Genomic DNA, 27,873 nt, shown 5'->3' on the forward strand with positions numbered 1-27,873 from the left:
GACTCTGGGGACAACCCACTGTGGGTTTGACTTCAGTTTCTACCAGTCTAGGAGAGAAAACAGTGACCTCAAAAGATGCAGAATGGCTTCAGAACTTTTGCCAGCTTATGGCTACTTTCACACTCTCAGTTCAGAAAGCACATGCTGAGAGAACAGTTCACTCTCCTGCCAGACTCCTTTGCTGCTTTTTTATTTTTTTCACTTCTGCTTGCTGGGATTAGACTGAAAGCAGCACAGTAACCAATGAGATAAAATACAGATAACTCAGCATTTGGGAGAAAGATTTTTCAAAAGGAATTAAATTAATTAGAAAACAAAGATCTTCCTTAAAAGGAAACGATTCATTGATTTTTTTTTCTGATTGACCATAATCAGAAATAAGCCTTTTCTGAAAATTGCAGCTGTTGTTCCATTGATTCCTAAAATATTTTTGATATTTCTTTTTCATCAGCAGCAAGGACTGAACTCTTCCTTATCCTCATATGTCTTTCAAATACCCACATTTTAGTACTTAGAAAATGATTTAGAGTAATTGAACTTCCCTACTTACTTAGCTCTCACTGATCCAAAATCAGGTTTGCATTTGAAGCAAATGGTGCTCTTAAACATTACGACTTCAAAACTACCCTGCTTTCTGCAAATGGAGTTCTTCTCAATTACAGATCATCCACAAAGTCAAGTTACAAACCAAAGGCCTGGTTGCTATTATAAGAACATAGGAATGGTTGTCCTGAGTCAGGCTGGATGTCCAGTTTTCCCCTGACCCCATGTGAGCTCTCAGCTCCCACAGTGTCCTTCTGAAAGACTCTCCCAGTCTGGAATTTGGTTCCACAGCTGTCATTTGATGGACATTGCACCTGCTGTCTCAGCCACCTAAGATTTAGAGAACCTCCCTCCTACTCTGTGTCAGCTCCATGCAAGTCTGAAGTATTGTAGTTGTGGTAATTCCTTATGTAAAAGGCTTTCCAAACCTTTGGTCACCATATGAAGCCATTTCAGCACCTTATGGACCTCTGGAGCTTTCCCAGTTCCACCAGTAACCTTTGCACTGGTGGGATCAGAGGAGTGCTCAGGGTGCAGAACGCCAGGACTCACTTCTCTAACCTCTAATCCCCCTCATTTGTGTCTGGCTGTCAGAGAGAACAATGACATTGGTTACAACACAACCTTCCCTTTGGTTGCTTCTGATACTGAGGAAGAAAAAAGCCACACCAGGTAGGAAATATGGAGAACTCTAGAGTTAAAATTGCAGGACTCAGAAGAAGGAAGATGGATTCAAGGCTCCCTAGGAAGAAGAGGGAGGAGAAATGCATGGTAGGAGAGTTGAAAAAGGGAGAAGCAGAGACTGCAGATACCATACTGTTACATTACTATAAATATATTGTTTATCTTCTCTTTCCTCCTTGCAACACTTACATTTGGAATAGAAATGGTCTGGAAGTTTTTCTTGAGTTTCTTTTAAATTTGTCTTTCACCTTAACTTTTTTTTTTTTTTTTTTTAACATGGAAGAATCTTTTTTATCTAGATATTCACAAACTGGGATCTGTAGTTTTTCTCCTAGTGTGCAACTTTAAAAAAACAGATAAAGTGCCTGTTAGGTAATATGAAATTTAGAAAGTTAAAACCCGAATGGTTTGGCAAATGAAGAAAAACAGCTGGAAAAAACCTCACCATGCTCAAATTGTTTAATACAAACCAAGATGGCCTCAGTGAAAGATGGAGGCAAGCAAATGAAAAAGCTCTTCAGCTGTGCACAGGGATGAAACCCAGGCAGATTCTCTGGAGAATCTGTTCCAGCACAGTTCCCTGGAGCAGAGCTGTGGCTCTGTGCTGGGCAAGATAACCAAATAGCCCAATCTCCTGTTAAATGGATAAGCCCTCAAAGATAAAGACACACCTTTAGATTGGCCTTGCTGAGCTTATTATTTTTCAGCTCAGCTCTCTGTCCTCATTTGACATATTTAGTAATGTGAGATGCTCCTCCTGATGTCTGGCCTTCCCTGCCAAGTTTTCAGAATCAGGACCACGGTTGGAAGTCAGACAAATAATCTCAGCAGATCCACAGAGCAGGAACTGGACTATCTAAAACATCCACTCTTCTTTAATTTGTTTTAGGTACACTAGTCCAGCTTTTTCTGAAAAGTGTTGAGAACCTGTCACCCAAAACAAAAGAGCTGTGTGCTGTTTATTGACTGATTCAGCACTTCTGATAAATCCTGGGTCTCGTGCACTGAGAGTGGCTGTTCAGCATTGTAGCTGCTCCCTTGGGAACAGTGCTTGGAGGGTTCCCAACAGAGGGGAAGGTACTTTCCCTGATTTAATAGCTCACGAACTTATGTTATTTTTGATGCATGCAAAGCTGAGAAGGAAAATCTAGAACCCAAAGTATTATTAAACCTGATATAGAGAAGCATTCACTCCTCCACCCTGATTCCAGCATCCAGATACCTTTTCAGATTAGATGTGGTGAGAGGTGTAATCTGATTCAGTGTCTCCTAAATCCCCGAATCTTGTTTGATGTTCAGACATAATAGTGATCTTAGAGGTCTTTTCCAGCCTTACTGATTCTGTGACAGGAGCACTTCAGTCCCAGTAGTTGTCCCAGTGGCTGAAAGATACCTTGGGAAAGACTCCTGCAGTTCTACTCCTCTGAAAGGACAAGTTTCAGAGTGCTAAAAGTCACCAGTTTGCTCATACCATTTAAGTATATTGATAAATTTGGTCTAGAGCCTTTGAAAGGAGAAAAGGGAGAGCTGGGAAATCATTGCCAGTGCACTGTAAGCAGTCACAGTTAACTACTATTTAAAAAAACCCCACAAACCAAACCAAACCAAAATCAAACCAAACCACAGGAGACTGTACAGTGACTTGCAGCTGCCTGAAAGACAGTACTGATATTTCTTTTGTGATTTGCATTAATGTGTGAAGTGTTCTGTGAGACAGCCCAGTGCCTTCGAATATTTCATTAGAGACCAGTCATTAAGACAGAAAGACCTACCTGGGTGCAGCCAAGGGCATTTATGAAATGTGTGTTTGTATGTGCTGGTGCCAGCAATAAAAATAAAATAACAGGAACAAACCCAACACTTTCTTGCCTGGTGGCTCCAGGTTCCCTGTTGTGGATGTTACCTGGGGGTTTATTGCTGTTTTTATGGAGAGGAGTTTTAAAAACTGCTTTGTATTCTTTCTGAGCTTTGCTGCAGTTAGCAAAATCCTGTAAAGCATCAAATCTGGCAGTATTATATCTCTGTAAACAAAAGGTCGTTACTGCCTCTGTTTTCTTTCCTTGTTGCAGTTTTGTTCAAACAAACAAACAAACAAACAACCCCCCCTCAAGTGAACCTCTTACCCCTGTGTTACCCCTGGGGCAGTGCTGGGGGGGTCTCACAGCAAAGAGCTGACTCAAACAGAGGGGCTTTTTTAATCAAATAATATGAGTATTTTATAATAGCACTGATTCTGTGTGTTAAGCACTAAGAGAAAACTTGGGCCCAGGCTCACAAAAGCACTCAGGACTTTGGAACTGAAGATCCCATTGATGGGAACCCAGAACACGGTGTCCTTGTCATGAGCTGACAAACATTGCCAGGCATAAAATCATGAGTAGTGTTAAGAGTATTGATCCTTAGGGGGTGCAAAATTGGCTTCATTGTGCTTAATTCACCTGAATATTCACATTTATGCCCAGTCCTTAAGCCTGATGATTCAGAGGAACATTTGTACCCTGTCATGCTTACAGGAATTGAAGCCCTGGTCAGGTTTGATACACAAATGTTAGAGGGGTGAAATCCGAAAGCTTGAAAAGCTTGTGACTCACCAAGAATGAGTGAGGACTGAAATACAAGCTCTGAACAGCAGCATAAGATAAAATGCTGCTGGAAAATTTATTTTCATTGTCCAGTTTGAGTTTACAGCACATAAACGGAGCACTGCCAACTATAGCAGGGATATTGTGTGTCACACAATGCTTGACTTGATTTTTAAAGCCCCAGCTGCTGGAATCATGTGACTGCATAAATTCTTCACTTTAATTCGTATAAATAATTGAATTTCTAGCGATTATTTCTGAAAGTTTGACACCACCACTCCTATAGAATAAATTAGTAAGGGAGGGAGGGAGGCACTTAAAATTTATTGCTTTTTAAAAGGCTCATATTTTTAAATTGTTTCTGTGATTAGTTGGAGATACAGCATTTGAATGCATTACTTTTGTCAATATTCGGAATGAAAATGAAATTATACAAAGTTTGGGGGGGAGCCTGATTTGTTTTGTTTTGTTTTTAAATGTTGTCCATTTGCATTCCCTAGCAGTGGCCTGGTTCAGAAATATTTGAACAATGACTTTACTGGTGCTGTCCAGCTAAAAATGGTGTGTAGCCTTCACCCTGTGGTGTCTAAAGGTATCTTAAGGTTAGAGACAACCAATATAAAGGTATTTCAAGATTAGAGACATAGTTTCTGCCAAAGTGGAGGGCAGGCAGTGAATTTCTCTCTCATCTCCCTCAGCTGTGGGTCCCACACTGTAGTTTCCAGTAGAATTCCAGAGTTACAGCAGTGGGAGGGGAGGCCTGGCACAGCAACAACAGGTCTTCAATCTGTTCCAGGAGTCACTGAAACAACTCCTTTTATTCATTGAAGTATTCTCATCAGATAATCTAATTATGCAACTCTGCCTTTAGGTTCTCAAAAGCAATCCTCTGTTTATCCAGGTTGGGGTAAAATTTTGATTATTTGTTGAATAACTTCCCTGGCTCGTGTTTTCACACTTGCAAAACGTGGGGGGCAGGAATGTGCAGTGAGGCCCAGCTCTTCTGCAGAGGGACAGTTTGGGAATAATCCAGGATGCTGATCTCTCAGATGGAAAAAACTAGTGGTTCAGAGTGAGGGTTGGACACTTGGGTGTGTTTTTAAAATCTTGCTATTTTTTGCAAAAGAGTTTGATTTGGGCATCACAACTGACTAAATCGTGTAAAATGAGAGAGAGAAAAGGGTGGGGGAAAATTCTCCGGACCTTGAAAGGACAAAAAAGTTTTCGGTTCCCATCCCTCTGGAGGGCCCCAGCTTATTTAAAGGCTGAAGTGAGCTGTGGGACTGCTTAGCTTGTTTTTGACTTCCCGGAGCTGGAAGGAGCGTTGAAGGAGTAGGATTGCTCTGTGTAGCAACGAGCCATATGGGGAGTTTGTGTAATATCTCCTTGTGGGGAAAGGAATGAAACAAGATCGTGATTCTCTCTGTTCCTTCTTTAGAAAGTCCCTCATTATAAGATTCCTGCTCCTGGAAAAGTCTCCACCCTCTGACACGAGGAGCCAACCACCTTCTTCATGGCAGGCACTCCCTTGTAACACACACACACACACAATGCATGGCTCCACGCCAGGCTGTAATTTGTTTTTGACATCTATCTACTGACTAATGTGACAACCCACACAAGTATTTATTTCCAGAAGGAGGAATGCATAATGAGAGCTGTAGCTCTCCCAAGTTCTGAAGAGCCGTTTAATGAAAGGAGGGGGAAAGAGCAGCCTCCCACCCTCCCTCCCAAATGACAGGTTTTTCAAAGCCCGAGCACCAAATCCAACAACTTTGAAGTTGGCCTCGTGCATTTTTTTAGCTGCCATTTTCTCTCTGCTGTAGCTTCAGAGAAGCTGGTATTTGTTCTTTGTTGGGCTGGGGGTATTTGGGGACTTAAAAGAGAGACGTTGCCAGGATGTGAATGGCTGAGAGCTGGAAAGGCAAAAGCCTGGATCACACACTGCACTGCACATGAATGCCACATGCTCCTGCACACTCAGCCCTCCTAAGGCTGATAAAAATACAGAAATCCTGGAGCAGCAAGGCACCCATCAGGAATTCTGGCCATACCAGAGACTCTCACAAACCCAGCAACCACTGCAGGGCAAACTCCTGAGCAATTCCAGTCCGAGACTGGGCTGAAGGCTTTAAGGGGGAGGGAAGGAGATTTAACTGTTTGAAGGGGTGGCCAAAGGAAACAGGGGATTTGCTGTTTCATGAGAGCCTCCTCTCAGGGCAGGATGCCTTCTCTGGGAGGTCAGGCTGTACCTGAGAATAAGTTATGGGTCTCTAATGGGTTGAATGCCTTAGTGGTGTGCTGTGAGATGTCAGGCTGGGTGAGCTGGATCACCCTTTGCAGCCTGAGGGTCTATGGCTAGAAACTGGGTTTTCTTCCCTTCAGCTGTCCTAGTGCCACTCCTGGGTCTTTGCTTGGATGGGAACTCAGTTTATCCCAGCACAGGTCTGTCAGTGCACTGCTGAACCTTCAGTGCCTGCAGATGTGATGTAATGTTAGAGGTACCTGGCTGAAAGGCTCATGTTCTTTCAACTTACTCCTACCTATCACTGTCACCTTAGTAAGTTTAAAAGCAAAACCAGTCATAAAAGAGTTTCCAAAGCTATTTTACCAGAGCAGTGCATCTTACTGGATGCCACAGGTGAGCTTCCCTCTGGCTCAGCTCTTTGTTAGAAATAACTGTTCTTTGAATATAAATGTAGTGTAACTCAAATGGGTTTTATTTACACACGATTAGTTAGTATAATGCATTAATTTTATGTGAGGCAACTCTCTTCTGGGAAAATCTCATGACCTGAATCAAGATAATTTGGCTTCTGTGCACAAAATTCTGAAGGAAAAATACAACTTTCTGATGGGTCCTCTGGCCCTGTTAGGTTTTGTCCTAGTTTTGAGCTGGGTTCAGGGATCAATAGAACAAGCATTGAATTTCCCAGGAACATGACGAGCTGATTTGGCCCCAGACACAAGCTGAGGCTGTCAAAAGTGCTCCCTTATCTTCTACCCCAATCTCAGTGCCCTCTGTGGGTATGGGTGTCCTCATGGGGGAAAGCAGAATCATCATCCCTGTCTCCCAGGAAAGGAACATCTGAGTTAACAGGCAGCTGTTGTCTGTAGCTGGGAAAAAGGCATAAGTAGCTGGAAGCTAAAGCTGAAAATAAGATGAGGATTTTTCAAGATTGAAAGTCATTAACCTAGTAAAACAGTAAATGCTATTACTTGAGATACTTAAATTGAGGTTTGACTTTGGTTTCAGGGTGGCTTCTGGGAAGAAAATGTAAACTTCATGCAAGAATTCCTGACTTAGGTTTTCTATGTGATAATTACTCAAACAATCCTAAAGTTGCCTTAAAACATTCAGCTGTGCATGTGGTCATGTCCCCAGCACTGTGTGGCAGCCCAGGAGATGGAAACCAACGTTATAGTGATTGTCTTAAAGGTTCCTTGCCTTTCCTTACTGTGCCAGGCCCAAAGCTACAGCCCCTTGCCTCAGTTATTGGCCAGTTGACAGAAACCAGGCATTTTGAGAACTTTTTTTCCGCTTCAACGTGAAAAGGGTTTAAAAGTCACTTTAAAAATACCTCTGTATGAAATTTTGAGAAATCCTCTCTCATATTTCCAGCCCTTAAAAAGAATCACGAGTGATTAAAAAAAAATGGAGGTGTCTAATTATAGTTTAGTCACGATGATGCGAGGGCAGATTTTTGTTGCCAGGAGTCAATTTTTGTTTGTTCTCGTGCTCTTGGCCAGGAAACCGAGTTTGTCCAGATCATTTTGCCCTGTCTCCTGCATAGTTGTAAAAATCCTTGTTGATAAGGTCACATCCAAGCTTCATTGCTCAGCATGAGCAGTCTTAACAGCATCAGCCACCCTCCCAGCCAAAGCTGCTCTCAGGTTACGTTGCAGCCTCTCAGAAAAGGCAGAACGTGTTTGAAGCCAAATTAAATGCTAACAGCAGCTATTCAGGAGTTTCCTCTGAACATCAGGAGATGTTCAAGCTCTAAGGCATAAAGGCTTGGGCTAAGGCAAGGTGATTCTGATTCGTGGTTGGGGAACGAAATTCCCACAGCTCGCTCACCACTGTCCTCCCACTGTCCTAAAATCTCTGAATATCTCACTGAAATATCCCAATTTCATGCAAACACGTCTCCCGAGATGAAGAACAGTGCATTTGCATTTGCATGACTAAACATTCCACTGTTTAATTTCCTGGGCTAGAATTCTCCAAATTTCATCACCTAACAGGGACATTTAATTGAGAAGCCCAGTGGCAGTGACAGAGCTCAGAGGAGAGTTCACTGATCACCTGGGATGATTTTTCCCTCCGAGGTGCTTGTTTATCTCCATGTAAAAGCACCAGTGGGATGTTCCCAGAGAAAGTGTGGGGCTGCAGGGTCCCCCCAGGGGGAGTGTCTTGCTCTGAGAGTGGGCACCTCATCTCCCCTTTATGTAATAAGGGCAGCAGGGCTTGTCTGGAGATGTACATGTGCCAGTCCAAAACAGGTGGTTTTGTTTTCCTCAAACCTAGAGTTACTCTTGGAACAGCATAAGGGCTGCACTGGCTGCTCTGAAGCCACGCTTGTCAGGATCAAAAGCCTGGTTTTATTTCCCCCTGTATTCCACTCATTCCAGACTGGACTTGCCCTGTTTTCTGCAGCTTATGCATGGGTGGCACTGCAAGCCCTATTATACTCACAGACTGTGTGTTAACTGGCAAACTCTCTTAGGAAATTGCTCACGTGTGTTAAAGCACATTAAAAACCAAAACCCAACACAAATGTCTCAGTTGAGAACATATGTGCCCTCTTTCAACATATGCACCATCTTCCATTCATCCACACCCTCCCCAGATAAACAATCCACTAATAAACTTTTGTTGTGTGGAGGTTTGGAGTGGAAATGCTGACAAGCCCTGAAGTGCAGTGATGTTAGTGGGTGATGCTGATATGATGAGTAGCAGGAGATGCAGTTGTGCTCACTGTTAAAATACCAGGAGCTCCACTTGCTTTCCAGCTTGGAAAAGTTTCTGTTTGCAGGTTGCTTTGCCCATGTGTAGATTTAGCTACTGCTGAGTTCAGCAGCCTCTGTCTCCTGCCACTTTGTCCACCTGCACATTAAGAAAGCATCTCTGATGCTGTACTTACTTCTTCCTGAAACTTTTAGTTGACAAACCCGAATGCACCTGCCTTCAGCACAGCACTGCATTCCAGCCCAGCCTGCTTTTGGTTCCTGGAAAGAATGCTGGCAAAAACCCCTGAAGTTTTGAATGCCTGTCCCTCAGTGTCCAGTTTCCCCCTTGCCTGCTCTCTCCCTCTGCATTTGCCTGACTTTTTTTTAGTAATTACTGCTGAGTTGTTTTTTTGATGGCTCCTGTTCCTGTGATTTATTTCTTATTCATCATGTCAGCATAAGACTGGGAGTAGTGTCTCGTAGGTGGATGTGTCTACTTGGGGAAGTTAGTGTATATTAAGCTGAGGTGTGAACTTGTAGTGCCTAAGCTCTTTTGGTGAAGGTTGTCTCTATGTAGGAATTGTTATTAGAATTATTAACTTTAACAGTGTCATAATTTTTATAATATAGAGATTTATTTTCCTAGAAATGGCTGTTGAATATACAGAACGTATTCCCTGACAAGCTATAAATGCTTTAAGACAGGTCAGATTTTAGATCTAAATGACTTGACAGAGACCTATAATCCTCTGAGAGTTGAGAGGGTAATTTATTCATTGTGTCCATGCAGCCTTTAGCCTCTCTGCTGAGTCTGCATGTTATCAGAGGTTGTGTTGTAGGCAGTGGTCACACAGGCTGCTTTTCTTCAGTTCCCCAGCTGAAGCAAATGAGTGTTGATTACTGCTGGAAGGAGCATTATTAAACTTGTTGGCCTTGCACCGAGAGGCACAGTGGCTTTGTGCTTGGTTCCTTTGGCTGAGGTGCATTGTCCTGACGGGCTCCTGCATATCTTCTGGTTCTTTCTTTTACTCTTTAATCCCTTCTTTTCTATTGCCCATTTTCCTCACAGTTCCTTGTGAAGTTGCCCCAACACCAGCACTCTCCTGGAATGGTGCTTTCCCCTCCTCCTTCCCCCTCCCTCCCCAGTCCCTCCTCCTACCACACTGGACCAGTTGTTTCTGCAGCGAGGGTGTGATCTGAGGTGGGCAACTGATCTCATTAAAAAATAGATTTTTTTTTCCTTTGCCAGGTTAGCTTTAATTAGCAGGGCTACTGGTTTGTTGCCCATCTGGTTTTAGATTTGATTAGTGGAGCTCCTGGTTTATTGCACAGCTGTCTGAAAGCTGGTACAGTCACATCAGCTGGGGTGTCACAGGAGGAGGATCCTGAGACCAGGAGACAGTTTTCCCTTGGAAGAACTGAGTTTATATTGGTGTGCCATGTTTGGTACAACATGGCCCATTCCCCTCACCTCCTGGAGAAGGCCATCATTATTAGGCTTTATCTTATTTTTCCACGGTTCATTTTAAAGGCTTTAGTCCTTCAGAAAAAAAAGGACAAAAAGCAGGTGGAAAGCAGGAATAAAATGATGCAGGGCTGGCTGCAGTCACAGTGTCTACAGAGAAGCTGTGCAGAGAGCTGCTTCTTCCACATTGAGTGTTGTTAACATCCTCACCTCCTGCTCAGCTGGAATCCCCTGGAATGAGCTAAGCACCATTTTGCCCCTTATCTGGCCCGTTCTTTTTCTCCATCATGCCTTTGCAGTTCACACAACTGCAGCCCAAACTTATTCTGGGGTGGGGGCTATACCCCAGGTGATTTTGGAACATGGGAACTGGAACAAGGACTTCCTTTTTCTTTCCTACTTGAACTCAGATCTCTGGGGGCTGCTGCACAAACCTGCCACCAATCTCCTTGCCTTGTGCTCCACTCTTGCAGAAGGAAAGGTGGAAACGGCCTAAATGGAGAGGTAAAAAAAAATTAGGTGTGCTGGAGAACTGGAGAGCCAGAGCATCAGTTCTTACTGACCACCCTGCCAGGTTTTGTACTCAGCTTCTTTGCAAAATGGCTTTAATCAGAAGAGAAGCTGTGGGCTGGGATAAAAGTTCCAGGCAAAGGAGCTGGTTGATGGAGGTGTGGAGTTGGTATTAAGTGCCTGTGATGTTTTGCACTCAATGGGAAATGTTTATTGTGATCCTTAAATACAACAAAGTTGTGGGAAAAGTTTACTGCAGCTTCTCTCAGTCTCTTCTTGCCTTTCTTTTGTGCCCTCGAACCCTTTCTCTACACGCCCGGATCTGTCACTCTGCAGCTCCCTACAGAGCTCCCATGGCTGGAGCATCCAAGTGCTTTCCACCACCATAGCAGGAACCAACACACAAAATGTCTCTCTTTCTCCTGTTGCTGTTCCTGGGAGTAGTTCAGGAACTAGTTCAGACACAACTGCAGACTAGGGGCTAAATTTTGCAGATAATTCCCATTTTATCTGTGTGTTGTATAATCATCTCCATCTCGATGTGTGAAGGCAGAGTTGCTGTGCAGTGTGTCCTTGCTTTTTCCTTAGCCATTGTGTTCCTCTCCTGTTGTTTTGAAATGGGCCCAGTCCCTTCTTTCTCTATTCTAAGTTCCATTTTATTTACTGCCATTGGCACGATCTGCATTATTTTATTGCTCGTTACTCTCTCTTTGGCCTCTGGAATAATGGTTGTGTAGCATCTTAGTTTCAAGGATCTACACAGTGCTTCATTAACAGCTCTTTTGTCTCTTTTTAATCTTCTTTCCCAACACTGCTACAGTGTACCTTTCTTTCCCTTTAAGCATTATCTTATCATTTGCAATTCCATTAAGTTACGGTGAAAGCATATCATTCCCTTGTTTCTTAAATTTACACAATATTTTCAACATCTGCTAATATATTTGTACAGTTCAGTCATTCTAAATAGTTTTTTTTTCCATGCATTCTCTGAAGTCTCATTAAAAGAAAAATATTACATGCTGTATCCCCCTCTTGTTATGACTGATCAATTATCTGTACCTAGTCAAGTGGTATTACTTGGGATTCTCACTCTGTCTAAGTTGGCTGTTGATTTTTCACATGTGCATACTCACAGAGCATTCTTTGTCAGACTGGGGGGGATTAGGGAGGGAGGTTAATTTTTTTATCTGCCTAAACCACCCATGTCCCTGGAGGAACTAGGCCATTATATGTCCCCATATAAAAGTAAAGCATTCAAGAGTGCTCTGAGCACACCACAGAGGGCTTGGAGTTCCTACTTTTCAGTATCCCCTACTTCTGTAAGACGGGATATTTTGTCAGGGGCTCTTCATTCAGCCAGGTTTTGAACATCACCTTGTGTTTTTGACAGGACATTGTTTGATAATCTGCCTCTTGGAACACTCCCTTCTGGAAAGGCAGAACCTCCCTCCCCTCCCCAGTGCTGTGGCAGCCAAGCTAACCTGCCTGTGCTTTCAGCTGGATAAACAGGGCAGTGGGACTATTCCCATTTCTGTTTGGGATACCCCACAGGGCAAATGAGGTGGTGCCACTGAAGGAAAAATGAAGTGAGGAGCGAAGGTGCTCTTCCAATGACTAAAGTTTTGTGTTTGTGATGTTCAGTTTCCAGCTCTGACTCCATACATTCTGTGAGCGTGTTTTTGACCTCAGTTTTAGCACTCAGAGTTGCTCCCTCTGGAGGGAATGTCTATGAATGTTGCAGAGATGCTCTGAGATCCCTGGAAGGGACAGACAAAATCATGGAGAGTGTCATCCTCTATATATTGTGTGTTGAAAAGTAGGAAGTCTTGAGATGAAAGTCCATTGTCAACTCATCCTTCTAATTTCCTTCTGCAAAGCACCTGCACAATTGTTTCTAATTCTCACTCCATAATTTATAATAAATAGTTTTATGTTATGATGCAGGAGGAGAATCTCTCAGATGTTGTCCTCTTCAACCCCTTTCTGTCCACTGTCAGTGGAGCTCCAAGACAGCTTTTGTGAGAAAGTTGGCCCTCTGTGTGTCCCTTCTCCCTTTCCTTCCAGCTTCTTTGAACACCTTTCTTCTTCAGACTTGTAGCACCTCTTTCCAGAGATGCAGTTATCAGTGGTGTGTTTGTTTGACTCTGGGCTTTGCTACATTTCTGGCTCTGTAGATTGCTTTTTATGCAACCTGTGGAAAGGAGAGTACATGTAATTACCTTTGTGCCCTCCACTTAGTTCCTTCTGTGGCCAGGCCTGCACACACAGACCCAAAAAAATACTTGGGGCTGTGAAGCCTCACCTTCTTCTCCACAAGGGTTCCTTTGGAGGACATGAGAAAATATCTCCAGGCAACATTAGATAAACAGGGCGATGTTGCACCACCTTTGGTTTGACAGCCATAATCCTGCGGGATTGGGGTAAAATCATGGGATTTAACTTGGCTTTAATGACAAATAAACAGCATTTAGTGGATGCTGGCAAGTTCGTTTTCACAATACCTCAGTGAGGGAGATATTATCCAGTTGGGAAGTTAAGGCAAAGGGATTTCTGTAGATCTGGGAAGGCAGCTCTGGTCACACCTCAGCCCTGATGTGTTTAGGCAGCAGCAGACACAGAGGTTGGGCTGGAAGGACCCTGCTCTTGGTCAAGCCAAAGGGTTCTTCACGAGTAAAGGGTCCTGGTACCAGATGGGTTTTGTAAAATACCTGTTCATAACGTTGCCTTCCTCTTTTGCCCTCTGAACTAACCAGGCTGTTCAGGTTCTGTGACCAAATCCCGAGTTCCTTTGCATTCCTGTGCTGACATTCCCTTGCCAAAAGGAGCAGGAAGGATCCCTGGGTGCAGGGGTGGCTGTCCCTCTGGCCACTGCTGTCCTTGGCAGATGTCCACGAGAGCCTGGGTTGGGAATGAGGTGTCCAGACGTAGGCACTCAGTTTGGGCTTTTTATTTCCCCTTCTGCTTGTTTTGCTTTCACCAAAACTGTGCTTGGGAGTGATGGAAAATTGAAAGTTTGCTCGGAGCGGTTCCGTGAGTCCCATGGAAACGTGCCTGCCATAGGAAAGCAGCAATCACTCCAGAGGAACACAATCATCCTAAAAACTCCTGCTGTTGGGATGAAACCTGCACATGTGGAATTGCTGGGGAAATGTCTACACCGGGTCTGGAGAGGAAGCAGGGATTTTTTTCCTTTCTTTGCAACTTATCCAGAATTTCTGATGGGAATGCTTCACAACTGAAGCTCTGCCTCCCCTTGGGGGAAATGCAACCATTTAACTTCTTTCTTCTTTCTATGTATACCCAGGAACTGATGGTTTGGTCCCATGGGAAGCCTGTATCTGTTCACAGTTACATTTGCTCATTTCAGGAGGATTCTGTTAGCTGGGGAAAAGAGGTGTGTGGGGGGGGGAAAGGATTTGGTTTGGTTTGTTGCACGGCTGGTCCTTCCTGCCACACCAAGGAAGATGTGCATTCCCAAATTTGATTTTAAGCCGGGGTGAAGGAGGGAGAGAAATGAAAGGAATGATTATCAGGTCGGGGCGGGGGTTGGGGCTGGTAGGAGGAATGGGGGGGAGGGAACGTGAATCAGGCGGCGGCAGCGTTGGAACCGGAGACAATAAATTAGTCTGATTTATTGTTGGGTTTTCTGATTGCATGCAGTTGCATCTCTTTTGCCTTGCTTCGTCATAGGAAGCAGTGCGTTTTTAAGCAAAAGTGAGAAGCCCCTGAGTTCACACGGACACACAGGATGCAAACTTTAATGACATTCATGAAGAGCAGAAGAAAATAGTGAGGCAGAGTAGAGAAACAAAGGGAGGCAGGACAGCGAACAATGTGAGCTTTGATGCCGTTAGAAAGGGTCTGGGTCCCGTGATTTATCTAAAGATGACAAGATGCCCCTCTAAAAATGCAAATGTCTGCCCTGCATCTTGTAGCTGTAATGAATGAGTTTCACACAATGGAAACATTCAACTTGTTCTAGGGCGCTGACTGGGGCTCCATATGCTGAGCTGCGCGTTCCTGGCCTTTAATCACTCTGCCTTTGTTTTCCCCAAACTTAAATTAGAAGCGCATTAGTGTTTATGTGGTGTACACCCGCGGGTTGGGGGTTCGGGTGTTTGTTTGTAGACAGTTGTTTTTGTTTTTCACCAGCAAATAAGCCGGATGAATGCAGCCCTCCTGAATTCATGGGACGTGGCAAATCCCGGGAACCTGCGGTTGGCAGCAGCCAAAGGATGTAGATTTTGAGATGGTAGTGGCGAGTAGGACCCGGGCTTTGGGGCTGGGTGAGAGCCCGTGTGACACAACGGGGAGCCATTTAAACCCTCCTCTGACCTGCCGAGGTCAGGGATGCCTGTGTGCTTTCTGCTTTATTCAGACTGAGACCAAGCCAAAGTTCTCCTCTGTGGCAAGTTTGGGTTTAAAAGAAGCATTTCAGAGCCGTGCAGACCTGCTCCAGGGCACAGTGACCCCCACCCGAGGGGGCTGGGGGCTTTGGCACGGGCTGCATCTTACTATGAGCAGTTTATTGTACATCGTTTTCCTTGGGATTAAGGGAGAGAATGGAGATCCATCCGTCAAATAAAATAGGAAACCAACTACTCTTTGCATGAAGATTTTTTTGGGAGGGGTTTATCCCCCACACAATATATTTAATTTCCTGGATGCAGATATGCAGCGTGTGTGCGAGTGGGCACGCGTGTAACTCTGCTGCAAGTTTTAAAAGCTCTGTTTCTGGCAGAAAAGTGGGCTAATTAATAGGAGTAGGAGACAAAATGCCAGCTTGTAGATTTGTTTCCCCTGCAGAAATCGCCCCCCCCCGTTACACTGCTCCTTCTTGATCTGATGTAACAAGAAGAGAGAGTCAGCTGTGAATCAAGCGCCTTGTTCTCATTTCCTTGATCATTGACATGGTTTGAGAGAGAGAAAGGAGGAGGGATTATTTGTGAGGTTATTAAAAAAACCCCAACCCTAGCTCCCCCTCCTCCTCTCCTCCAAGATGCACAGGCACTTCCAGAATGTTCCATAATATCAATCTGACTTTTCTCATTAAATATCGGCCTCTTTCCCCCCTACTCCGTTTTAGTTTAAAAGTGCTGTTTACACGTCGCTAAGCAGCTAATTCCGAGCTTTGACGATGGATTGCCAGTTAGCAATGCAGTTGAAAGCATTGGGTTTTGCAGTCAGCAAGCTGTTTAATGGGCTCAGAAATTAAAGGCTAATTGCACTTGAGTGAATATGTGCATTTCTAAGCCCACTGTTACCATCGTTGGGGTATTTACCAGTTCGGAAAATTGTCACTTTACATAAATCTGCTAATTCTTCCTTGCTGCCCTGTCCTGGAGAGCAGCCACACCGAGAGTTTAACTTTAATCGTTGCCTATCCTCGCGTTTCTGCGCGATGGTTTCGCCTGTGGGATCGTACAAGTTTGTTCACGTAACACTCAGGTTGTGTACCATCCCCCGCGAAAGAGAATGGCACGTCGATATTCTCGTTAGGGTATCGAGGAGATAAGGAACTCGATTGTCTTTGGAGGAACGCAAGGGTAGAATTGGAAGCGGACAAAGTTTAGCTGTTGCGTGCTGCAGTGTGCTCCTGCAATATATAAAATTGCTGATGTGCAGAAGAGCTTGTGAATGCTTCTAAACCAGATTTTTAGCATCAGTAATCCTAATGGAAGCCTTTCCCGGAGAACGTGGCTGGTCAGAAAATCCAAAGCCGCTGCACTTTATAATAGAAAGACTGTTTCGATATTTCCTGGCATTTGCTTCCCTTCTAATTAATGTCGTACCCAGAAGGGGTAATCATTCAGCCATCTTTCCAGCTTAAAAAGAGTCAAAAATTAAAAAACAAACAATTACCCACTGTAATTAATTTGAGAGGGGATTTTGGGGGGTATGTCTGGGGGGACGCTGGGGTGGGGGTGTTGTGCGTTGTCCCCCTCTTCTGTTCCAGGCAGTGTTTGTCATTCTTTGGCAGGAACGACTAATTTATTGTCTGACTCTCCAATCTGGATTCATACCGGGTAGCTTTCAATCCCTCCCCCGCCGCCAAAACTCTTCTGATGTGCTGTGTATTTGTTTGGGAGGGGAAAGAGAAGGGGGGGAAGGGAGAAGGTTATATGTTTCTGACCTGCTTTACTGCTTTTCAACTGCGAGTAAATTAATGCACACACTAGATTCCCCTCTGCTGTGCTGATTGGATCCTTGTGCCGATTAAATATTTCACACTGATAGAGGGATGCTGAAAGCACTCAGCTGGTAATGCAGTATGTACATCAGTGATACAATAACTGACTTTCAGGTTAAAGTCAAACAAAACCCCCAGTTAGCTGCAGTTTTGATTAGAATGAGTTTCACTTTGAATTTAAATCCTCGAGCCTGCTGCAGCGATGGCTAATTAACTGAGATCTGATAGAGGCAAAGGAGTACATTCTTACTTCTAATGACAGGCAGGCAGGAAGTTGTCAAAAAAAAAAAAAAAGAAAGAAAAAGAAAGAGAAAGGAGAAGAAACCAACAGACAAAAGAAGCCTTAAAAAAAAATACTAATGCTGAGATTGTACTTCAGCATACGTAAACCTCCTTGCCCGTGTTCCACACTCAGCCTCCTTTGGCTGAAAGTCCGCCCCTGGAAGGGCTGTTTCCATCGAGTCCCAGATTTTCTCCAGCTTTTTTTTTTTTTTTTTTTTTTTTAAATCCTCCTGACAAAAACTAACACCCGAGTCCCACCTAGTCGGGCAGTCGCTACCTCCTTGTTTATCAGTCGTGCTTTTGGGGGCTTCCTTTAGGGAAGGGCAGGGGGACAGGAGCAGCCGGACTGGGGAGGAGGAGGAGGAAGAGGAGAAGGAAGAGGAGGAGGAAGGCTGCCTGCCCCCGGGTACCGCACATCACCCCGCGCCGCGGTGACCTCTCCCTGGGGGTCATTACAATACTTCTGTCGAACAATTTCTCCTCCCTCCCCTCCTCTCTCCCCATCCCTGCCCCCCGCCCCGGCTTGGGCGTCGCAGGGAGAGCGCTTGCATCAAACTGACAGGTCATTTACCGAGCGATTGGCAGGGGGAGCTGCCCCAGCCTTCCTTAAAACACTCCTCCTCCTTCTCCTCCTCCTCCTCCTCCTCCTCCTCCTCCTCGGCTGCACGTCTCGAACACCATTACATCGAATCCGGTGTTTCTGGAAACAGCGCACAGAACTTTTCCATGCGTGATCTTCGTCCTTGTTCCTACGAGAACCTGCTTTAATGTCTCCTCGAGGGCTGTATGCAATAGGAAGCGTTTTTTTATGGGAGCCCAGGGATAAAACACAGACCGTGGAGCCTTTTGCCTCCACGAAGACCCACCGAACTCCTCTGGGTGCCCCTGGGTGGGTGTGTGCTCAGCTGAAGCCCTGCTCGCTTCTGTTCCAGTGTGTAAAGTCATGCAGGTTGTTGGCTCATGACTTAAGGTGCAGATCAGGCAGGTTCAGCCGTGTATATGGGAAATATGTGGATATTCATAGGACTGAATCAAAATCCTAAGACGCTGTACTGAAGTGCCACAGCCCATCCACACTGCATTTGTTTGTTGTCACTCTCTGAACATTAAATATTGTGACAACTGGGTAAATGAGCAGAGGCCGTGGCCCTCATTGCTGGAGAAGTCTGTTCAGCTGGTTTGCATGCAGGGCTTTAGATGAGTGCTGAATGTTAAATTATTAATTGACAAGCCATCATTTTGGTTTGGAAGTGGATGGCCAGTGTTCTGCAAGCTACATAAACTCTCAGGGTTATTCTAAATAAACTCTCAGGGTTATGCCAAATAAACTCTCAGGGTTATGCCAAATGTTTTCTCATAGCCATGAGGCCACTGAGGAAAAGAACTGGTACTGCTCTGAAAACAATTGCAGTTTTTCACAACGAAACTGCTTTGTCAGGGTGTCACACTAGAAAGATTAATGGACTGAAGTCTCTATCACAGCACACGGGTGTTAAAATATAAATGTGATGGGCAGTGAATTTTAGGTCCTTTTTAAACAGGTCCCATATTTTATTGGGAAAATGTGAGGGTTTGGTGAGAGGCACGTGCCCGTTTTAAATCCCTGCACAGAGCAGCCAGGAGTAACTCCCTTGCAGAGTATGGCGTGTTCCTGTTCGAGCTGGATGTGTGAAGGCAAGCTGACACCAGATCAGTAAAGGCTGGGAGATGTGCTGCAGCAGAGGGAGAATGAAGGAGCCAAACCCTCACAGTGGACGTGATGCTGCCTGTGTGGAGTCTGGCCGGAGCCTGCGTGTGTCCTATTGCACAGCCGCCTGCAAATCCTTCCTCCCGTGGCTCTTCCCGTCTCTTCATTCCCCAAACAGAATGATTTGTGGTGTGTGAGAGCAGAAGCAGCATTCGAGTAACCAAATTTGAGGCTTTTAAACTGTTGCACGGCTGCCTCGTCCCCTGCAAACCTTCCCAGCACGGAGCTGGGTGGGAAGGAGGGGACGGGGAGGGGTTTTACACGCGCAGATGAACGGAGAGGCCAGAGGTATTTTGATACATATGGAAAAAAATATTAGCTCTGCTTTGAGACGTTGAGCCCGTGCCACGGACAAGCTGGGAAGTCATAAACAAGTGGCAGCTCTCCAGCACGTTGTGGTGTGTTTGCGTGTGACCGGCATACATATTCCAAACTCGGGATTGCCTGTGGCGTCCTGCGGCGAAAATGAAAGTTGTGTTGCTATTGAAAAGGCGCCGCTTCGAAATTGGTGTATTGTGAGGGCTATTATGCCGAGGATGAGAAGCAGAGACCTGCTTTCCAGCATTTAAAGCCAATATTTTTTTTTGCCTTCTTTTCCCCCCCCACCTCTCTTTCAGCTCTCCCATTGTATCAGCACATGTTTTCTGCTGCAGTGTCCAAAGCTTGCTTAGTGTCTTATTGTTCATCATTCCAAAAGTGTCAGAGAATATGTTATGCTGACTGACTCTCAAAATGCAGATTTTCTTTCTCTTTAAAAAACCAAGACTATTCTTTTTAATTAATCTGGCAGAAATAGAATGCAGCAGATGCAGGTTTTGTTGAGGATTTTTTTTAATCTCTCGTATCATAATCTTTGTTTCTGCCAACATCCTTTATCAATGTCTTCTCAGCATTACAAAGTTAAAATGGTTGTTACAAAGAAAAACCATCTCTTAACTAACATAATCTGATTAAGGGGGGTATTTTTAAAGTTTTGGCAGGTACATTTTAGAAAATTAATAAATGAGGCACAGAAGAGATGCTGTTACTGCTTTTCCCCAAACAGACAGTTTCTGTAACTCTCTTTTGGAAGCCCATCTTGAGCACCTGATCCCTTGTGTATGCTTCCATATTTAGTTTCTAAGATTTGCAGTTATTTAAATAAATTTATCATGACATTGTTCCCTCAGGAGGTCACAGACGTGGCCCGATTGGTCCTTGCGAGCCCATTCCAGGGAAACAGTGTTTTCCCTGTATTCGCTTAGAAAAGCCACAAAACCTGAATTAAAATGAAAGTTTCCCATTAGGAGATGAATGTTCAGTTTTACAAGCATTATCCCAGCTTAGACTGAAAGCAGCAGTAACCCTTATTTCCTCAGCTCTCCTGGTTGCATACACGTGAACAGGCAGGACTGTCAGACTATCAGGAAAATGTTAAATTCATCACATGCAAAGACACACAAAACTGACTCACAGTGGGAATGGGGTGGAGGGTAGTTTGAGTAGTGATTTTGTTTGTTCATACAATTTCTGCTTTTGTCTGTACAATCCCCTCCTTTGAAACAGGACAAAAAGCAATTAGTTGCTATTGCATTTTGTCAGGGAAGTCATAATCTACTCCTACTTAATTTACTTGGGCTTTCCACTGAGCTACCAAGGACTGTCTGTCTTTTGGGATCAGGAAGTTTTATTTGCTTAGATGTTTTCCGCTGCTGAACTGCCTTGAGAGCAAAATAAAGCTGCACTAATGCCACTAGGATATTCCATATCAGGAATTTATGTGAAAACAGGGAGTCAGTGCAGTTCAGGGGTTAATAAGGTGCCTTGCAAGGAAGTATTTCATAAAGCAGGAGAGGTGGTGTTCAGCTCTCCCATATTCTGTCCCAGTCCTGTTTGGCACCTACAGCACCACTGGGGTGTGGAATAAGTGCAAGGAACACCAGTGGAAAACTGTGCTACAACAAAACAGAGAAATAGAGTTTTGTGGAATTTTGTCATAAGCAACTTTTCCTGCTTACATAAAACATCCCTGAGCTTCCACTTGAGCACTTTTAAACTAACAGACAGTATTTCTGTGCTCGGAGGAAAGTTCTTTTATCTTCAAAACACTTATGACACACAGCAGTGTAGTCTAAGGAGAATATTGCCTGTGCTTCCTTGGGATGACTGTTGGGATAGCGGAGAATGAAAGGGTAAAGGCAAAAATGGACAGAGCTTAAAACAATTTATACGAAATCACAATTACTAGAGTAATGCTGGCATTAGAATCACGGAAGCACAGAATCATTCAGGTTGTAAAAGACCTCCAAAAAAAAAGTCATTTCTGTCTATCAAAACCTGAAGCAAGTATCTCTGGCAAAGCACATGCTTGCTGTTTCATATAAACACCAGAACCACAGTTCCTGGAGCAAACATATTTGTCCACTAGGGCTTTACAGCCTTTAAGTGTATAATGGGTTTAAAGGTAAGAAGGGATGTATTTTCATGGAAGTCAGTTAGTTTTGTATTACAAGGCTTGTACTTTATCCTCAGAAGAAAGATTTTGAGCTTTGATTCTGGAAAGAACTAACTATATCTGTAGCTTTATATACACACACATACATATATATACACTACAATGTAAACAAGCAAAGTGGACAGCAAAACTCTGGCTGACTTTAATAGGGGAGCACAGCATTTTCCCAAGGCTGTACATTGGATATGATTGCACTGGAGCCCAGAGGCTCAGTCAGTTAAACAGGGGCAGAAATCTTTGCAGGATTAAGTACCTTAGATGTCAGGTCTTGTAAAAATGAGATGTTTAATAATTAAAGGTATCAAAAGGGGCTTGAACTGGCATTACCCCCCCCTCCCACATATAACTAACTTGCTTAAATGGCATTAATAAGAAAAGCTCCCAAGATCATTTAAAGTGCAAAAACTTACAAAAGTTTTCTCTTTCCTTTCCAAAAGTGAGCATTTTATGCAGACACTGGCATTTATGAGAGGGCAACTTCGCAGTGCCTATAGAAATCTCAAATACAGGTTCCTCTGATAATAAAGTCAAAAGCAATGTGCTATTACAGATGACAGAATAGCCACTCTGTAGCAGTGTAAAAGAGGAACTGTTAAGAAAAACAGAGAACTGCAAGTTAAAATGTTGCTATGGAAAAAAGACAGCTTGGAGAAGGATAATAGTAATAGTAATAATGATAATAATAATAATAATGCCATCACGTTGTAAAAAAATCCACCAAAAATAGTAGAAGTTTGTGAGAGAAAGAAAAAGTTAAAGGGAAAGCAACAAACCGACTCCAAAGTCAGTCAGGGTGAGGGAACACACGAAGTCGCCAAGCGCTGGGGTGCGTGGAGCTGGTTCCCAGGCCAGTGGAAGAGAAAGTTGGAAATAACGTTCTTTAAGCCTCTTATTATTAATTGAAGCTGCGGTATTATGTAGACCTATGCCAGGGTCATTTATACCAGGACTGGGGTATAAACCAAAGGAAACAAAAAAAAACAAAAAACAAAAGGGGAAAAAGAATCAGTTGGAAGCCCCGAGTGCCCCCGCGAGTCCCCGAGCGCCGAGGGGGAGCCCAGCCCAGCCCAGCCCTTCCCCTGCCGAGAGGAAAACCGTAAAACCAACCAAAGCCAAAGGGGAATAACCCCAAATATCCGTGCTGCGGGGGGCCGGGGGCCGGGTCCGGTGCAGCCCTGCGGTGACGGTGCCGCTCCTCTCTCTCTCTCTCTCTCTCTCTCAATCTCTCTCTCTCTCTCCCTCTCCCTTGTGTCTCTCCGGCAGAAGCTGGCGGTGCTGGTGGGCAGCGGCTCCAGCGGCAGCGCCAAGCCCGGCGTGGTCCCGGCGCTCCTGAAGGCTGCGGGCGGCGGCGGCAGCCCCGGCGGCAGCCCCGGGCACAGCCTGGCCGGGCACAGCCTGCCCCTGGCCGGGCACAGCCTGCCCCTGGCCGGGCACAGCCTGCCCGTGCCCGCGCTGCCCGCCCGGGCGCCCATCGCCGTGGTCACGGCCACCCTGCACGGGGCGATGGGCGCGGAGCCCCCGCAGAGCGCGCCCGTCAACCTGCAGGGCACGGGCAGGGCGGGGGGAGCCCGCAGAGCCCCCGACATCGGCTCCGGCGCTCAGGTACGGCCGGCAGGGGCGGGGGGCCGGCGGGGAGGGATGGATGGAGGGATGGAGGGATGGAGGGATGGATGGATTGGGGCCGGGCGGGCGGGGGGCGGCGCTGCGGGAGGCGGGAGGGGGCGGCCGCTGGGCGGGGGATGTGGGGGGGCTCCGGGGCCAAGGGAGGTGCCAGCGGGGGCGGGGGGAGACCCGCACCTCCCTCCCGGTGCCCCCGGGATGCGGGGACACGGGGAGACTTTCCCCTCCATCCCAATTCCTTCGGGGTGCCGGGGGAGACTGGCCCTTCCATCCTAAGGCCTTCGAGGGGCAGGGGGAGACCTTCCTCTCCCTCCCAGAGCTCCCGGGATGCGGGAGACTTGTCCAGACCTTCTCGTCCCTCCCAGAGCCCCCGGGATGCGAGGAGAGACTTGTCCAGACCTTCCCGTCCCTCCCAGAGCCCCCGGGATGCGGGGAGAGACTTGTCCAGACCTTCCTCTCCCTCCCAGAGCTCCCGGGATGCGGAGAGAGACTTGTCCAGACCTTTCCCTCCCTGCCAGAGCTCCCGGGATGCGGGAGACTTGTCCAGACCTTCCTCTCCCTCCCAGAGCTGCCAGGATGCGAGAAGAGACTTGTCCAGACCTTCTTCTCCCTCCCAGAGCTGCCAGGATGCGAGAAGAGACTTGTCCAGACCTTCCCCTCCCTCCCGGAGCCCCCGGGATGCGGGGCTCGGCTCCCGCCCTGTGAAGGGCGAGTTTTTTCCTCCTGTGACGCTGAGCGCAGAGGAATTGGCCACCTCTTGTCGTTCGCCCCCAAGCTGCTCGCACCTTCTGTCCTTAGAAGCCCCAAGGTTTATGTGAAGAAGCGCCGGCGGGGTGCGGGGGCTCCCGGCGGTGCTGGTGCGGTGCCGGTACCTGAGGCAGAGGGGAGCTGTTGCCTGCAGGTCCAGGTGTATATGTATGTTTAATGCTTATGTTCACAGTAATCTAAATGTGAAGTGAGTGCACTGACCCAGTGAAAGGAGGGGAAGGGGTGCTGTTTGTTTGCTGCACACCGCGTTTTGTGCAGTCCATTAAACAGCCACGAGAGAGAAGATTTTACTCCAGTCACGGTGTGTCAGGAGAGAGAGATGATGTTGATGAAGTTAAAATGTGGAGAAAACGGCAAAGCCTTCCCAAAACTTTGGAGAAGAGGATGTAAAGCATTATTGCTCGCATTGGCAATGTGGATTTCTTTTCTGCTTTCTGCACATAGAGGCTGTGGTAGCCTGTTTTTTTCCCCTCTGATTCCCCTTCCCAAGCTCAGGATACGAGTCTCTAACAATCAGGAAAGGACACAGTGTGGATAAGGGCAACAGCCAAACTGCACCCGAAGATGTTTGTAAGTCAAGGTTGTGTTGGAATGCGTGAGGCTTTTTAATACCCAGGAAGTCTCTTCCTAAACCTTGGACAGGGCGTAACCATCACCTGCTGTATCCACTAACAAATGGAAAGCACATCCAAGCACTTTGGGAACCAAATTGTCCTGTCACTTTTTCTGGAGAAACAGCACTATCTTCAGCTGTTACACTGAGGTAGCCATGTGGGGAATTTGATTTTGAATCTCCATTCTGTATTCATGCTGGGTAATTTCCTTTATTGAAGGTGTTGTTCATGCTTTATTGAAAAGATACTTGTTGCTATCCCAGTAGATATTTCTTAGAATCATGGAAAATAACTGTATAAAGGATAATCATATGAAAGATAAAAGTTTCAATATTACAATGGTCTATCATTTTGTGAAGGACTATCTTTTACTGTCACTGGCAGGAGCCATAGGAAGAAAAGAATCAAAAAAGTGAAGGAAGAAGCTTGAAATAACGTTTAATGTATTTAGGCTGAATAGTGAAGCAACAGGTGCTGGAGAGCAGTGTGGGTTAGAACAGTTGGCTGCAAACTGGTGCTCCTGCACGTTTCTATTTTATTATTTATTTATTTTATTTTACATTTACTGATTGATTTAATCAATTAACATTTATTGTTTTCTCTATCCTGAATCAGTTCTTGCCCTGACATTGCAACTTTTCTTGCAAGGAGCAGCTTTGTTTCGAGGAGAGGCTGGTTGTTATTGGAATAGCACAGGAATGTTGACCAGCATTTGGGGTTTGCCTTGGTTTTGGTACAGGAAGAGGTCCAGCATTTTTCTTTAGAAATGTCTTCACTTTGCAACTTTGCAGCCACTGCAGTTTTGTGATTTGGTATCTCTGATTATTTGTAATTTATGGAGGAAGCAGCTGAGCAGTGGTAAGTTTCTAAAGGAAGGAGAAGCTGAGCAATGGCAAGTTCCTAAAGCAGAGGACTATAGTGGTTTCACCTTTTGAGAATAGGCAGCAAGCTTGGATAGAAACAATTAAAAATACTGAATTATGAAAGTGAACAAAATGCAAGCTGACCTTTGGTCCTAAACTGCCAGGAAGCTTAGTGCTGGATTGCATGTTAATCATCACTCCTCTACCCAAATTAAATTTGTTTTGCTAGGTTTCTTTTTCTGGCTCAATGGAGGAAAAATCTATTGTTGCTTCATGCTCAGTGTTCTTGATTGTTCCTGGAGTGGTGATCACGAATCAATAATAGTAACACCTTAGCTACTAGAACTGTAGTGTCAGGGGGAAATTTCATTGCTGATGTTTATCAATAAGCATTTCCTATTTCTTTTTTTTTTTTTTTGTGGCATTGTTACAACTCAGTAAAGTTGTTTGGTTTTTTTTTTCTACTGAAATGTATGAAGTTTGTGAGATGGAGGATAATGACAGCTTTCTGCAAACTGGGTTAAAGTGGCAAGATGATGGTAGTAAATGAGATTACTGGTGTAGTGTAGCCTATTCCTCTGCATCTGCAAAGTGAGGGGAAGGGCAGGGGCATGAAATGTAATGTTATGAGTTTCTGAACAGTGGCTTCTGCTCGAAAGCATGTAGGGGATCAGGATGTGTATACAGTCATCTCAAGTGGTATCTAGCAGGAAGAATGAAATGCTAAATGCAACTCAGCAGAAAAAAATAGGGCATCAAGCACTATAATCTAAATACAGAACTTTCAAGTATAGATAGGATTAAATGTAAGTTTGGTACAAAATTTTCATTTGGGCAGCTGCGTGTCAGCACTCTCTTTTTTAGGCTGTTGTTTACCCAGCAGATTTTTAAAGTGATTTTGAAATGTTGTTGACTGTAATGGAAGCCATATCTGCATTGGAAAAAGTATCTAAGTAAATAAATACATAACAGATACTAAAGGATTGTTTAGGTATCTACCACGTGATTTATTTGAAGCAGGAAACGAGATATTAAAAAGGATTGAAAGGTGTAAGCCTAGGAAATGGTGAGCTGCAGGAGTGAGTGCTGGGTCTGCACTCCTCCCTGGCAGCCTTTCAGTGCCAGTCCCGTGTGTGAGGACATGACTGATGGAGCTGCACTGCTGAGAGAGTCCATGCAGGGATGTCAGGAGTACAGCTCTTGCTCCCCGCTTAGAGGAATGGAGCTCCGAGCTTCATTTGGATGATCTGGAGCAAGTTATGTTGGCAGAAGCAGAATTTTGCTGGCATAAGCTGAATTTTGCTGGCATATGCTGTATACACACTAGGAGTGCTTTGCCTTCAGAGAATTGCTGTTGCTGTTCTGTAGAGAGAATGCCCTGGAGCTCCTGGGCAGTCATAGGATATCAGCATGACTGTACCTACATCATATTTTGGTATAAAGAGATTTTAATATAAACCTCTCAAATTATGCTCTTATTGTAACGATATTTTTGTGGTGTTTGCCCTTTCCTCTTCTTGCCACCATTTCCTGACTGAAAGCAGGATCTGAGGTTGCTTTGCTGAAGGACAAAGTCCCATCTGCTGTGCTGGAAAAGAAAATGCCCCTCTGCCGCCTCCTCCTTCTCTTCTAAGTAGCAAAACCGTGGGCCAGCAGGCATCCCAGAGCCTAGTTTGGGGAAAGCAGGAAGCCTTTGGGCCATTTGGAAGCCAGTTGGATGGGGAGAACAGGCAGAGAGGGGGAACACAGCTGTCAGACCCCTCGGCTGCCTCCCAGGAGCTGCGGCCAAAGACAAAAGCGGTGGGAGGGCACGTCTGCACCAGGCCATGGAGCACCACAACACACACACACACACGACTCCCTGTCCACCAGGACCCCACAGCCAGCACAGATCCTGCCTCCTGCTCCTCTCTGGGCTTCCCTTCCCACACGTGCGTGCCCTGGGTGGGCTGCAGGGAAGTTTGGCAGGTGTCCCCTGCACGTGTGCCGGGGCTCGGCTGCGCAGGGAGGTGATTTCAAAGCAAAATACAGCACGAGGATTTATAGTGCTATAAATTCTTGGCAAGATAGTAAACTGTTCTCCACAAATGCTTCATTAACTCCACAGCTCACAGAACTACTTGTGTCCGTGTTTAAATTGAGCAGGCTACTCCATTGCTTTTTTTTTTTCCCCCCAGGAAAAGGTGGCTTTTATACGTGTAGGAGGATGCTCAGATATACTTCTTAGCTATCTGTATATTCAATTTGCTAGAAAAAAACCTGCATTCCAGGAGTTTAACAACATACCCCTGCCCGCAATGGCCATTTTTCAGAATAATTTATTTGTAGAATGATTTATTACCTTTCTCTTTGCCATCCCACTTAATGTGCTCCACTCTGCTCTCTGTAAAAGTGCTTCCTCCATAATTGGAAATCCACCTGCGTGTATGACTAAGTCTTTTTGGCTTTTATTTATTATTTGTGTTGCAGCAGTACTTAGAGGTTTTATTTATAGATATATTTACCTGTATTGGTTATGTGGCTATATATAGCTTTTATTCCTATGATCCATGTTACAGCAG

General features: G+C 45.1%; 1 protein-coding gene and 1 long non-coding RNA gene across 3 annotated transcripts in view; one reads left to right on the plus strand and one right to left on the minus strand.

The window, feature by feature from the left end:
- Nucleotides 1-27,873, plus strand: part of PHF21B (PHD finger protein 21B) — a 146,765-nt gene that overhangs the window by 64,533 nt on the left and 54,359 nt on the right. Inside the window, exon 4 of one of the 2 annotated variants that reach the window (XM_064654064.1) lies at nucleotides 22,711-23,049. The exons of the other annotated variant lie outside the window; for it this stretch is intronic. Coding sequence (XP_064510134.1) covers nucleotides 22,711-23,049 — 339 coding nt within the window. The remainder of the gene's footprint in view (nucleotides 1-22,710; nucleotides 23,050-27,873) is intronic. 2 annotated transcript variants of the gene reach the window in all.
- On the minus strand, nucleotides 12,647-13,758 carry LOC135413941 (uncharacterized). Its single transcript, XR_010430511.1, has 3 exons — nucleotides 13,236-13,758; nucleotides 13,037-13,141; nucleotides 12,647-12,925 (listed from the first exon to the last, which is right to left on the minus strand). It is a non-coding gene; the product is annotated as an uncharacterized LOC135413941 (long non-coding RNA).

Source organism: Pseudopipra pipra, chromosome 5 (assembly GCF_036250125.1).
Source record: "Pseudopipra pipra isolate bDixPip1 chromosome 5, bDixPip1.hap1, whole genome shotgun sequence".
Lineage (NCBI taxonomy): Eukaryota > Metazoa > Chordata > Aves > Passeriformes > Pipridae > Pseudopipra > Pseudopipra pipra.